The sequence below is a fragment of the Arachis hypogaea genome, chromosome 7, assembly GCF_003086295.3.
Source record: "Arachis hypogaea cultivar Tifrunner chromosome 7, arahy.Tifrunner.gnm2.J5K5, whole genome shotgun sequence".
NCBI lineage: Eukaryota > Viridiplantae > Streptophyta > Magnoliopsida > Fabales > Fabaceae > Arachis > Arachis hypogaea.
In genome coordinates this window covers 26,223,731-26,238,018 of record NC_092042.1, presented here as the reverse complement: position 1 = coordinate 26,238,018, position 14,288 = coordinate 26,223,731, and the positions used below count along the sequence as shown (strand labels likewise).

Below are 14,288 nucleotides of genomic sequence, written 5' to 3'. Positions count from 1 at the left end.
TTTGAAAAAGAGTCTGAGATTGTTCAAAAAATTGATATTAAATTAAGTTTTTGTATTATATTTGGTATAAAATGTATATATATTTTAGTATTGTATTTGATTCAAGATAAATATAAATATAAAATGAGAATATTTATTAAATTATCATTACTTATTAAAAAATATTATTAAAATTTTAGTTCCGTCCCCAAAAATTCTAATCTTTTGAGTTGTGTTTGGTTTTGATAATAGAATAATTGGATAATTAGACACTGAGAACAAGATATAAAAGATAGAAACATAAATTAATATTCTTATATTTTGTTTAATAATAAAGTAGAACAAATTATGAAAATTTAATTTACTCAATTTTTTCATAAAAAAATAGAAAAAAAAGTATAATGATAAAAAAATTATGAAAATTTGATAAAAAATAATAAAAAATAAAAAATAAGTTATTTCTTGTTAGTGTCTTTATATTCTTCATGTCAGGAAGAATACAAAATATACTAATTTAGTATCTCTAGACATAATTTCTCTATTTATATTTTATTTATTAAACATAATTTTGTGTCTCGTTATCTCTATCTTATTGTTCCATACTTGTAAACAAATGCAATTTTGTGTCCCTACTTTGAAAGTATTATTAAGACTAATATTTTGTATTCTAGAATTAAAATTTTGTATTCCAATACTAAAATTTTAGTTTTATTTTTTGATCGCATAATATAATATTGCATCTCAGTCTCTTAATTTTAATTTCAATTTCTAAAGATAAACACTACCTAAAAGACATAGATGCTAACCAAACACTACCATATTTGTTGTCCAACTCGTGAAGCAATATTAGAGATTAAGGAGCACAATTGCACAAATACCGCTTTTATTTTTTACATAATCTTGGCAATTGTGATTACCATCAACATGACACAGTAGAGATGAAGTCCAAATTTATAATGTAATAGAAGCCGCCTGTAACTATTTCTTCGAATGTAATCTTTTAAAAATAAAAATCGCTAGAAAGGATTTTCCTTTTATAGAAATCAATCGTTGTGATCTGTGCTTTACCGAAATCGCTAGTAGCAATTTTCATCATGAAAATATTTAAAATTTTAAAATCTAAAGATGATAGGAAACAATTTTATTAGATTCTGACACAGCACCATATTTAATGAATTTACACGATACATTTCAATATAGAAAATAAAATAGCCACAAACACAAGTGAAAAAGTTCAAGTGAAATTAAAGTTATAAATAAAAGCAATAATGTAAAAGTCTAATTATGCATACCTAAATCAATTTGACCAATTTATGGTTTCAAATTTATCAAATATATATCATCATAAAGTTAATGATTTTTTTTTAACAAAAAGGTAATGCCACTAAAGTTTTATTTCAATTTTAAAATTTTAAATCATAAATTCTAATCATAAACCCTAAACTTTAAAAAGAAATAAAGTTACTAATTTAAAAGTTAGCTGTTTATCTTTATCCTCATTCATACGAGAAATATGAAATGTGAAGGCGACATGTGTAATCAGAAAATTGGACTAACTGCGTTACTGCAAAGAGACTAATACTAGCATAACACATCAAGGAGAAATTTATAAAGATAACGATCTATAAACTACGTGGGGACCCTACCTGCATGGTGCATTTAAATTTGACAAATCTCACCCAACAACTAGCTAATTAATTTCATGATTTGTGGGAGACCCCGTGCTTGGCCTTCTATACAAGAAAACTACAATCAAACCACCATATAATGTAAAAATACACATGGCAAGATCTATTGCATAATCTACCAACATCCAAAGATTTCAAGATTGGATAGGAGACATCCAAAAAGTGATGATCATGGGGATAAAGTGCAAGCATGAACCACCTGGGAAATGCACCGAGAAAGCCTCATGATTCTTGAATACCCAACACTTACAGTTTTAACTGCAGTCCTTATTTCAGCTACAAGGGATGGTGACTTCTGCTCCCCACTAGCAGCATCATGTATCCGGCAAGGAAGGGTACTTACAGGATAGACCCCACTGCTTGGAAACATTTTGTCAAACTAGTCAGTGTCCTTGGCATATAAAGCTTATCTGATTCTGTGGTACTATTTTGGCCACACACAAAAAATGTAAAAAACTAAAAATAGCAATAAATTTAATTACATAATATGAACGCTGAATCACTCGGTTTGTTAAGGCGGCCATAACATTAGATCATACCAAAATAATAACATAAAACAACAACAATGAAATCTTATCCCACCATGTGGAATCGGCTACATGAACAAAAAAAATGTCATTGTGCCCTATCATCATGTATCGTGTATGTAATAAGATTTTTTATACATAGATTTTGCTTGACCACCAAATGTATAGAATATTTTCAGCAAGTATGAATTATGAAACATTATTAACAAGGATGATCTTGGATGAATAAGACATTAGATAACTAAAGCACAGAAGGAGCAGGATTTACCATCTCAAGCACGTCATATCAAGGGTTACTTTCACCTTCTTGCCACTACGAAAGTCAATAAAAAATAGCAGCAAATCCAGCTTCTCATCTACAATATAAGGAAACATTATATCAGAGAGGAACTCTAGATTTTGTCCTTATCAATATCAGACAAAATTAGCGATCATATTCGAAAAGTCATTAAAAATAGTGCAACTTAAGTTATCTACTGTGGCGAAAAAGTAATAGTACCCTATTTTATCCCTCAAATTATACATTTAACATCACAATAATTTTCCAGAGATCACTGTCACCAGACTCAGATTCAATATCATTAGACAACAGGTCCTTTTTGAGCCACTAATTCCGACCTCCATAAAGATGGTGGTGTTTCATATCTTTCTAGGACTTACTAAAATTAGGTTTTACTATGAAAATTAAAAGCCTTGTGTTGCAGGGAAGTTTCAATAAGCTCTGCAGACTAATATGATCATGTCTTCTCCCTGATCCCCATCTCTCTCCTCTCGATTTCAATAATTTTCCTCCCAGTCTATTTTTTTTGCTTTCGCTTTTTCTTAAATAACTATTCAAATATTGTATGCTGCTCCAAAACGATATTGAAGTTTCTTCAATTTTGACCAAGCAAAAATATTTACAGCTAAAAACCGGAAGAAACACAAGACACCGAGAATCAACATAAGCATGTTAGAAAGGGGAAGGCAGGAACAGTTTTCAGACGAACATTGGAACAATTCCCAAAGATAATTTAGGATCCAGCTCTATAGTTCAAAGTAATGCTGTAAGGAGTAGAAACTTGCTCACCTGATTGAGAAAAGAATTTTGCTTCAACCATATTTGTAGTCTCTATCTGAGCTAACTGAATCTCCTCAACCACATCTAGCAAATTACTCAACAAAGAACTTGTTACCTGCATAGAACAACATAGTGAACAGCAACATTATGGAAAACACCCCAGTACTTAGTAGTCAATTATTTAATGGTTAATTGGAAACAATGAGTGCCATTGTTAATTTGCTATTTGCTTGCTTTGCATAATTGCATGCTAAGTTGTTATATGTGCATACAAAATTTTTCCCCCTTCTTTGGAAGATATTATTAAAAGGGATGCAACTATCTATTCATGTAACATACTCTATCTAGTGAAATAAGGCTTTCTGTTGTTGTTGTTGTTATTATGTTTTCTTTTCTTTTCTTGTTAAAATATTTTATCCTATCTAATAGTCCCTTATATTCATTTGACTAGGATTGGAATCTAATAACCTAATTACCAGGATAAACAGAGGTTAGTGCTTTGCTTTTTGAGGCCTACCATACATCATTCAATCTAGTATCCTATAATCCTAATGTTAAGATTCTATATTCTATCTTTTCCTCCTTTATACACTTCACATGAATGTAAAAAATACACAGATAAAACAGACATAACAAGAAAGAACGAACGGCCATTGTCTAACTTATTCTTAACAAGGACACAAATATGATATGACAAGCTTACATACAAATTAAATGAACAAAAAAGTACAAGCACATTGTGTGTTGCGCGTAATTTCATGAAAAGCTAGAATCCAACATCAAATGGAAATGGCAAGATATGCTGTTCAACCCACTCACATACAACCATTAGTGACAGCTTCAATACACTTTTTTATTGAAAAACAAAGGATAAAAGAGAAGGAAAAAGAATTGAAGTTTCCATGCTCGTTTGAAAAGAAGCAACCCAAGCATACTCTAGAATATTTACTTTTTCCTATTTGTCAGCCTCTATCTAACAGTTATATACTAGTAGGTATAGGTATAAGGGGTTGGATTTTAGTTTTTATAAAACTCCTGCGCCATCTGAAGCAATTTTTGCATATCTAATGCTCTGGGTCAGTATTTGGGTAGATTTTCAGTAATCCTGGTTTTTGTACCAAAATAAATGCAGAATTCTAGGATCTCTCTAGCTTCTTCACCTTGCTTGCCAACAAGAATGTCATTTGGAGTCAGAATCTAGTGCTAATTTTAGCCAAATAAGGATATTCTAATTCCGAGAACTCATCCTTAAGAGCAAATTTCATAAAACAAATATCTGACTGGATCACTAACACCACCACCATCATCATCAACAACAATATAAATAGAAAATTTTATCAAAAAAAAAAAAACGCTTGTGGAGATTGGGATAATTTGACTTAGAGAAAATAAATAATTAGTGATGGATATGGAACCGAGAAGGAAAATATGAGAAATTCTACTCCTACAGAAATAAACTTGCTAAATGCTAAGGCAAACAACATATGAAGTGAAGTAACTTACCTGTGTTTCTTGCACCAAATCTTTTGTATGAGCATAACTTTTAGTGGTATGAGGATTTAGGACAAGCATAAATGCAAAAAGAGCATCCATGTCTGGAAAGGTCTGAATACCAAAAGAAGAAATAAATAAATAAAAGAGATGGAAAAGGTATGTTTTACCCATGGAAGAAAAGAAAAAGATATGATCACATAGTGAAACAGTGTAATCATGTATCAAGCTACCTTCACAATTTTCATATCATTCAATTTACTTGATACTATTATGCTTGTTGATGGACAATCGCTTACTGTGAACCTACACATTTCACCAAAATAGTCACGTACAACACTCAGTTATCATATAACTCCAATACAAATATCAGTAAGGATTTAGGAAGCAGATAAAGATCCAACAAACCTCTGAATAACATAATCATAATAGTTGAGAAAAACTCGGTAACTACCCTCCACAAGCTCAAAACCATCAATGTTCCACAACTAAAATACAAAAATGTCAATTAGAAGAATATTTTATTTAAAAGCATTCACAAGAATTACAGAGATTTGAAAGACCTGCAAATTCTGGAATATACACTTGCACGATATTCTCCTCTTCAAATAAAGATGAACAGATCTTATGGTGTCAGCAAAGCTTTGATGACTTTCCATCTTGCAATACGTACAAAAGTACTCTTTTAAGGATTTTGCTTTCCAATCTAAAATTTCAATCTCCTTCCTCATTGTGGTGAGACTAGAAACCTATCATTATCCAATAAGAGGTTCATAATTATCATGAAACAACAAACAAACCTTTCATAATCCATTGTTACTGCTGCATCAACCAACTATGAACAGGACTATGAATAGCAAGAAATGGAAAACACATCTTACAAGAGATTATTCATGCAAAAAATACAGAAGACAACTACATGTTAAATAGGAACTGTTTTAAGCATAATTCACAAACGACAAAGAAGACCTACAAAGTGATTACCAATGTATTCAGTACATTATTTCATAAAAAAAAAAAACACTTTTTTATGTAAATCATTTCTCAGATATAGAAATTTGCTTGGACAAGATTTTGGAAGGTGGAATAAGATTTGTTTTTTTTTAAAACAAAAGGCAGTTCCCTGCATTTTATGAAAACTAGAAATAATTTCTTCCCAAAATAATTAATTAATGAGATATGCGCGTAAAAGAGAGATGAAGTACGAGAATTTTGCAACTGCATATAGATACAACACTACTACTATTCATATAAAATCTCTCATAAACTCAATTAGTCAGGCTATCTATTATATATGTGTTTGAGTAAGTGAGTGTGAGTGTGAGTGTGATTATATTTTAAAATAAATAAATAAATAAAAAGAACAGTAAAGAAAAGAAAAAGGAGAGAGGTGGAAACACCTGAAACTTCCCCCCAGAATTGAGCAAGATGGAATGGAAGTGGCTATCACTCCCTTGATTTATAGCATCATGCTTAGACAAACCTGGAGTGCCACTTAATTTCATCATTTGAAACTCCTGGAGTCCACTGCTCAACTGTAACTTTTTCTGTGAATAATGAGAGTGCATGTCATCATCTGCAAGGCATTGCTAGAAAGCAAACATGATTGAGAAAATACCAGTAATCTCTCACGCTTAATATGCATTAATTGTAGTTTTGCTTTCCCATATGCTATATTGAACAGCAAACTTCTTGCTTCCACAAATCTACAAAACATTACTTTACAATGCCAATAATCATTAACCCAAACAATTTCATAAAGTTACCTGCATCAAAGAATATAATTTACATTTTTTAACTGACTCAGTCAAACAACATAAACATACCTTTTATGCCCAACAACTTTCAACTGGTCAGCTGTTTTCTGGAAGAACAACATCAATTATGTTGACAATGAATAGAATATCAGCCTTTGATACTGTCTCAGGTGAAGTATTATGTTATAATCACTATAAAATCATTAAATGTAAGCTTGATCAAAATGTATAACTAGAAAAGTGAAACCATCCAACAGACCTGACAATGAATTTCAGAACAAAAGGCATCACAGATGTTAACTTTCTGCAATTGAACCAAAGTATCTTCCAGCATGCTAATCTAAAAATTGACGTAAAATTTGAATGAATTATTTTATATGATAACCAAATAAGAGGAAATTTAGGAGTGTTATAAATTTTGGAAAGACAACATCCACAAGTATTCAAATGATATCACTTTCAAATTCTACAGATGTTTTATGAAACTAAATTACATGAAAGTAAGGAACATACCATTCTCAAATTGAGCTTATCAGTTGAAGGAGAAAGCAACAGGTTTGTAGCACATGAGAAATTTTTTACAATCTGCAAGGCAACTAAAATATTAAGAGGCAATAGACTCAACTGATTTAACCCTTGAAATAAAACAGTGATCATACATCAGCCCATGTTTTCCTTGTTTGATTGTCCAGCTTCCCTTTTTCACTTCTCATAACACCTGTTTGCTGCAAAACCAATTGTTGGTCACTCTTCCAACCATTATGGAGCTGTGGACTTGCGTCAATCCTCCCTGATTCATCCATGATCTTTCGACCTCTTAGCATCTCAAAAACTTTTCTTTTCTTCTGAGCAGAAATCTGGGCACTAAAATCATCTCCATCTAAGTTGCCCTCATGAGACAACTCTTGCATATTACCATGGCACAATCATAATTCTCTCAGGCGCTCTTTCAGGGAATTCATCGATGGAGTTGACACTTCTCGGATACAATTGGTCGCATCTATAACTCCCTTAGCGGGACTCTTATCCTGTTTCCTTTCCAATACACACTATAAGTCACTCAAATACCAATATCAGTATAAATTGCAAATCAACAAGCTCTAATAAGGGAGATGTTATTGCCATTTTGCTCAAAAGGTTCTGGAAAAAGAGGGTAAGTTTTTCAGTTTAAGAAAACATGTTCTAGCTTTAGGAAAATTGTTCCTAAACTAAGAATTAAGATATATCTTCCTTTCCCTCTCCTTTCCTTCCAAAACAGCCAAACCTTTCAATTCTAAATCTAAATCAACTACTAACACAAGATGCTCCTTACATTGATCAAAGAATCAGCAGTTCTAATCGAAGCATCAGCACCAATACCAATACCAGCACTATTGTCATCATCGCCTTTGCTGTATACAAAGTCTTTTTCTGTTGATGAACCATAAGGGCTCCTGTTTGATATCTCCAAGAAAGAAGAGGCATCTTTGCTTCCTTCATCTGAAATTGCACCTAACGAAGGAGACATTCTGTCATAATCATACCTAAATGGATACTCTTTATCCTCCACCACAGTCATGTCGTTTGAATCTCTAGCTCCACTCGCTGAATCACCGTCACAAATCTCGTTCCTTGCGTCGCTGAGCGTCATGAAGCTTCCTTCAGTAGTACTAGTAACAGCAGGGATCCAATTCTGGCTTGGCGTTCTGAGATCATCGGAATCTGACCTCGCGAGGCTCCGATAGTGCATTGAGAACGCAGTTGAATCCATTGTGACATCGTCGGAGAAACCGGGATCAGGACCCGACAACCGTCCAGGTTCAATGAAACTAGCCAAAACGGGACCGTGAAAAGCTTCTGCTGCTACAAAATTATCAATAACTGAATAGTTTCATATTACACTACAATTCCTATGGCAGTTACACGTACAGTTGGACTGCGATTATCACAGTTACGAAAACAAAATTACAAAAATAAATAAATAAATAAATAAAGAGATGCAGTTAAGTAGAAGAGCCACAGAAAATAAAAAAATGGCGAATCGGAACTTGCCGTCGTCATCGGTGGAAGCAGTGGCGGTTCTGAGAGGAGAAAGAGGCGAAGCGATTGGTCTCAGGAAGGGGCTAGAAACGACGTTGTTGTGGTCATCGAGCGGAGGAGTTTGTTCGGCGTCGTCGGAGGGGAAGAGATGGATGGAGGTGATCTCGTTGTCGGCGAAGCTGACGCGGCGGGCGGTTTTATTCACCGGCGCGGCGGTTCCGTCTTCCGTTTCGGTGTTGCCAAGGGGCTCCATCGCAATTTGAAATTGAAAACAGTAGTATACTCTATAGTCTATTCCCTCTATTCCATTCCGTCTCGTTCTGATTCAAATATTTCGGATTGGGCAGTTTTTTTTTTTAGTTTTTGCGCGAAAGATGATATTTGACACGTACTTTTATATAAATTTCAAGTAGTTAAAGCTGCGAGTTTCCTGCGAGGTGTATTGGGTTTTTAGCTTATGCTCTACCCATTCCTCCTCGGTTCGAAACTTGCGCTATGGCTTCGTTTGGTTTCTTGTTAAACATAACGAGGTATTACAAAATATCTCTCTTTTTGTTTTAAAAAATATGTTATTTTACAAAGTTGCAATATTTTCTTTTGAGTTTTGACATATTAAGAAAAATATTTCGTCCTATTTACAAAGTTATGAGTGTTGAATTAGTTGAAAATTTGTTCAAAGTCTCAAACATTTAATAGTCCAACCTCTATAAAATGGATTTAATTAAAGAGTTTATTTTGATATATTAATAATATAAAATAGAGGCTTGCTACACATACAAGTCTTTTTGACTTACAAGTTTTACAAGTTGCTACACATTAGAGTCTTTTAATGCGTTATTTAGTTTCCAAAGCGCTACACTCACCGTGAATTATGAACGACTCCTCTTCCTCTTCCTCTTCCTCTTCCTCTTCTTTACTCACCGTGAATTATGAAAAACCCATCTTCCTCTTCCTCTTCTTCTTCCTCTTCCTCTTCCTCTTCTTCTTCTTCTTCTTCTTCACTCACCGTGGATTATGAACAACTCATCTTCCTCTTCCTCTTCCTCTTCCTCTTCCTCTTCTTCTTCTTCTTCACTCACCGTGGATTATGAACAACTCATCTTCCTCTTCCTCTTCCTCTTCCTCTTCCTCTTCTTCTTCTTCTTCACTCACCGTGGATTATGAACAACTCATCTTCCTCTTCCTCTTCCTCTTCCTCTTCCTCTTCTTCCTCCTCCTCCATGTATTTCTTCGTTATTCTCTTTGTCTTTTCATTAGTTGTTTTAGTTGCGTTTATTACTGGTATTCTTGCTTCGTTTTTTTTCGATTTTCATGGTTTCTGAAATCAAGCTTTGAAATCGTTTTGAAGATAATGGAACTTCAGAAATACACCCAAACGATTATAGAAAATACACCCAAACGATTATAGAAAATACACCCAAACGATATTTCTTCGTTATTCTCTTTGCCTTTTCATTAGTTGTTTTACTTGCATTTATTACTGGTATTCTTGCTTCTTTTTTTTTCGATTTTCATGGTTTCTGAAATCAAACTTTGAAATCGTTTTGAAAATAATAGAACTTCAGAAATACACCCAAACGATTATAGAAAATACACCCAAACGATTATAGAAAATACACCCAAACGATATTTCTTCGTTATTCTCTTTGCCTTTTCATTAGTTATTTTACTCGTTTATTACTGGTATTCTTACTTCTTTTTTTTCGATTTTCATGATTTCTGAAATCAAGCTTTGAAATCGTTTTGAAAATAATGAAACTTCAGAAATACACCCAAACGATTATAGAAAATACACCCAAACGATTATAGAAAATACACCCAAAGGACACTTTATGCATAATTCAGAACTCTTTCTCTTTCTCCTCCTTATATTCTGCTGCTTCTTCTTCTTCAAAAATGATTTCAGAGCTTGATATCAAAAAATAATGGAAATCAAGAATAACGAAAAAAGAAAACAAAGAGAAAAGCACGTAAATGAAGAAGGAGAAAGAGAAGGCAAAAAACGAAAGAAAAGAAGAAGAAGAAGAGGAGGAAGAGGAAGAAGAATGTGCAGCAAGAAGAAGAAGACGGTGCAGTGAAATTGTGCAGTAACGGTTGAAGAAGGAGAAAGAGAAAGTAAGAAACGAAAGAAAAGAAGAAGAAGAGGAAGAGGAAGAAGAACGTGCAGTAACGTTCAAGCGTGCTAATATAATAACTTGTAAAGACTTGTATAAAAAAATGCTTGTATATGGAGAATTTCTCTATAAAATATACTATTATTATTTTATTTTACATAATTAAATATATGTGTAAAATTATTTTACATTGACAATATATTAAAATTAAATTATTAATTAAATATATAAAGAAATAAAAGATATTAAAAATTAACACTTTTCGACCAACAAAATAGTCATTAATTAATCATTAAAAAAATATCTAAAATTAAAAATAATAAAAACATCCAAAATTTAATGAAAAATTAAAAGTAAAACAAAATATAACTAATTTAGGGTATAAAATTTAGAATTTAGAGTTTCAAATATAAAATTTAGGTTTAAAATATAAGATTTAGGGTTTAAATTTAAAATTTTTGGTGACCAACGATGAGCAGCCGGAGGCAGCTGAAGATGGTTATTGATAGCTAGTAGTAGTAGATAAAATTAGTGTTGAGAGAAAAAAAATAGAGTAAATTGAAAGAATAATTTTAAAAAAATGTTACTTTTAATTTTGTTTTATTAAACTTCTTTATCAATCCAATACTTGTTGGTTGAATGTTGTTATTTTTCTAGCATAGTTGATAATAAAATTATTAAAAATATAAGAGTATAAAATTAAAATATATTTTAAAGATTATATTTAAAACTTTATATTGATATTTTAAATATTGTTAACATTTTATTTATATATATTGAACAAAGATCAACTATAACAACTATATGTATAATAAGATATTATTTTACTCAAATTTTATTAATATTTAAAAAAAAAGTTGGATATCTCAATATCACAATTGTAACGTCAATAGAAATTAAAAGAAATGAAATTAGTAAATAAGCAAAGATATATAAGATGACGGAGGCAAAGTAAATTGCAGAAATTAAAAGAAATAGAAAATTAAAGAAAAGATGAAGAAGAAAGCTAAATATAAAAGAGAAGAACACGTAAAAGTAAAAAAAATTATTAATAAAAACTAGAAAGAAGTAAATAATAAGTGTTTGAGTTTAAAGAAATTATTTAAGATTCTCAACTTTTACTTTATGATGTCAAGGGGTTGAGAACGTTTTTGGATTTCTAAGTATTTTCCAAAAGAACTAACCTCCCTACAATGTTTGCTTAAAACTCTATTTATAAACTAACCTAATGCTTAGTTGACAGTTATTTCTATAATATTTTCACCAGTTTTTTTTTCTAAACTTGAATTAACTGTTTCCGCTCTAATTTCCTTGACGATCGTTCTGCATTATACTTTAACGTTCCATGTTGATAGTTATTTTCGCACATAGCATATCCTATAATTCAAGCCTAATTCAAATTTTGAATAAAAAATGCTCCTTTTGATAGTGTCAATTAGAACCCTCTCTTAATATATTAAAACTAACTTTATAAATTGACAATAATATCTTATATTTATTTATTTAAAATAATTTATTTAAATAATAATATTTTTTGCCTAATATAATGTCCTCCAAAATTTCTCACTTAAAGATATATCATAATTGAATGCGACAAAATATTGTAATTTATAGTACCAAAACACTATATATACGTTATTATCACTACTTTTTTATTATTTTATTATTATTATTTATTTATTAATTTTATTGACTAAACAAAAAGAATCAGAACTCCAACATGAATTATAGCATAAAGGGTAAATTGAAAAGACAAAATCTATAAGAAAAGAAAAAAATACTTTACTAATGAAAAGAATTAACACTGAGAAATTTCTCTTTTTTCTTCAACCTAGCGTCCTTCTAACATCCATTCATATTTTATAGTTTTTCTTATTTTAACTATATTTAAATCATGCCTTTGAATAGAATAGGAACAAGTGAGCTTAGAATAAAGCGGAAACCTCTAAAAAGGAGGTGGAGTTGGATTTAAAAGGGTTGGTGCCAAACGCTAGAATTTAGCGTTTGGCGCCAAGAAGCACGTAATTTAAGAAAATTGTCTATGCCACCCCAGAGTATAGTGACAACCTTAGGCATTTAACGTCGGGGGTAGAATTTTCGTAAATTTTATCTCTGGCACTGATGAGTGGATATTTTATACGCTTTTTGGGGGTAATTTCATGTAGATTTTAGTATGTTTTAATTAGTTTTTAGTAAAATATTATTAGTTTTTAAGCAAAAATCATATTTCTGGACTTTACTATGAGTTTGTGTGTTTTTCTGTGATTTCAGGTATTTTCTGGCTGAAATTGAGGGAACTGAGCAAAAATCTGAGTTAGGCTGAAAAAGGACTACTGATGCTGTTGGATCCTGACCTCCCTGCACTCGGAATGGATTTTTTGGAGCTACAGAAGTCCAATTAACGCGCTCTCAATTGTGTTGGAAAGTAGACATCCAGGGCTTTCCAGCAATATATAATAGTTTATATTTTGCGCAAAGATAGATGACGTAAACTGGCGTTCAACGCCAGTTCCATGTTGCAGTCTGGCGTCCAGCGCCAGAAACAAGTTACAAGTTGGAGTTCAACGCCCAAATCACGTTACAACCTGGCGTTCAACTCCAGAAACAGCCCAAGCACGTGAAAGGCTTAAGTCTCAGTCCCAGCACACACCAAGTGGGCCCCAGAAATAGATTTCTGCACCAATTATCTTAGTTTACTCATATTCTGTAAACCTAGGTTACTAGTTTACTATTTAAACAACTTTTAGAGATTTATTTTGTATCTCATGACATTTTCATATCTGAATTTTATACACTTTGACGGCATGAATCTCTAAACTCCATTGTTGGGGATGAGGAGCTCTGCAGCGTATCGATGAATTAATGCAATTGTTTCTATTTCTCCATTCAAACGTGTGTGTTCCTATCTAAGATGTTCATTCGCGCTTAATTATGAAGAAGGTGATGATCAGTGACACTCATCACCTCCCTTAATCCATAAACGTGTGTCTGACAACCACCTCCGTTCTACATCAGATTGAATGAGCTTCTCTTAGATTCCTTAATCAGAATCTTCGTGGTATAAGCTAGAATTGATGGCAGCCGCTCTTGAGGATCCGGAAAGTCTAAACCTTGTCTGTGGTATTCCGAGTAGGATTCAAGGATTGAATGGCTGTGACGAGCTTCAAACTCGCGATTGCTGGGCATGATGACAAGCGCAAAAGGATCAATGGATCCTATTCCAACATGATCGAGAACCAACAGCTGATTAACCGTGTTGTGACAGAGCATTTGGACCGTTTTCACTGAGAGGATGGGAGGTAGCCACTGACAATGGTGACACCCTACATACAGCTTGCCATGGAGGGAACTTTGCACTTTTCCATGGATGGAATATTACATTACAGAAATTCAGAAGACAAAGCATCTCCAAAACTCCAACATATTCTCCATTACTGCATTACAAGTAATTAATTCACGCTCTTTTATTTTTCTAATAATTCAAACTGATAATTTTAATTGAAATCCTGACTAAGAATAATAAAATAAACATAGCTTGCTTCAAACCAATAATCTTCGTGGGATCGACCCTTACTCACGTAAGGTATTACTTGGACGACCCAGTGCACTTGCTGGTTAGTTGTGCGAATTGCAAAAGTGTGATTGCAATTTCG

General features: G+C 32.4%; 2 protein-coding genes across 5 annotated transcripts; both read right to left on the bottom strand.

Moving 5' to 3' along the window:
• Window positions 1-1,540: 1,540 nt before the first annotated feature.
• LOC112702855 (uncharacterized) lies at window positions 1,541-7,413 on the bottom strand. Of its 2 annotated transcripts, none has more exons than XM_025754054.2 (13): window positions 7,162-7,413; window positions 7,016-7,087; window positions 6,762-6,842; window positions 6,572-6,609; window positions 6,364-6,451; window positions 6,146-6,292; window positions 5,309-5,494; window positions 5,154-5,233; window positions 4,979-5,051; window positions 4,758-4,859; window positions 3,264-3,369; window positions 2,463-2,550; window positions 1,541-2,026 (listed from the first exon to the last, which is right to left on the bottom strand). In XM_025754054.2, the coding sequence occupies exons 1-13, from the start codon at window positions 7,411-7,413 to the stop codon at window positions 1,837-1,839; spliced, it is 1,503 nt and encodes a 500-aa protein (XP_025609839.1). In that variant the 3' UTR covers window positions 1,541-1,836. The 2 variants fall into 2 exon arrangements, with proteins under 2 accessions (XP_025609839.1, XP_025609840.1); XM_025754055.2 differs by having other exon boundaries at window positions 1,541-2,023.
• On the bottom strand, window positions 7,361-8,944 carry LOC112702856 (uncharacterized). Of its 3 annotated transcripts, none has more exons than XM_029287948.2 (3): window positions 8,534-8,944; window positions 7,815-8,338; window positions 7,361-7,551 (listed from the first exon to the last, which is right to left on the bottom strand). In XM_029287948.2, exons 1-3 carry the CDS (start codon window positions 8,772-8,774, stop codon window positions 7,429-7,431), a joined length of 888 nt encoding a protein of 295 aa, XP_029143781.2. In that variant the 5' UTR covers window positions 8,775-8,944; the 3' UTR covers window positions 7,361-7,428. The 3 variants fall into 3 exon arrangements, with proteins under 3 accessions (XP_029143781.2, XP_029143782.2, XP_029143783.2); XM_029287949.2 differs by having other exon boundaries at window positions 7,361-7,530; window positions 8,534-8,925; XM_029287950.2 differs by having other exon boundaries at window positions 7,450-7,537; window positions 8,534-8,925.
• Window positions 8,945-14,288: the final 5,344 nt, after the last annotated feature.

What these genes read in the sequence shown, in the direction of transcription:
- LOC112702856 (XM_029287948.2), bottom strand. Translation starts at nt 8,774, where the DNA reads ATGGAGCCCCTTGGCAACACCGAAACGGAAGACGGAACCGCCGCGCCG. An exon ending in TGCTTCCACCGATGACGACG is followed by an intron (nt 8,339 to 8,533) that starts GCAAGTTCCGAT and finishes TTGTAGCAGCAG; the next exon opens with AAGCTTTTCACGGTCCCGTT. An exon ending in CTGCTGATTCTTTGATCAAT is followed by an intron (nt 7,552 to 7,814) that starts GTAAGGAGCATC and finishes AGTGACTTATAG; the next exon opens with TGTGTATTGGAAAGGAAACA.
- LOC112702855 (XM_025754054.2), bottom strand. Translation starts at nt 7,413, where the DNA reads ATGCAAGAGTTGTCTCATGAGGGCAACTTAGATGGAGATGATTTTAGT. An exon ending in AAAGTTGTTGGGCATAAAAG is followed by an intron (nt 6,452 to 6,571) that starts GTATGTTTATGT and finishes AATGTTTTGTAG; the next exon opens with ATTTGTGGAAGCAAGAAGTT. An exon ending in AAAATTCTTTTCTCAATCAG is followed by an intron (nt 2,551 to 3,263) that starts GTGAGCAAGTTT and finishes CTTATATTGTAG; the next exon opens with ATGAGAAGCTGGATTTGCTG.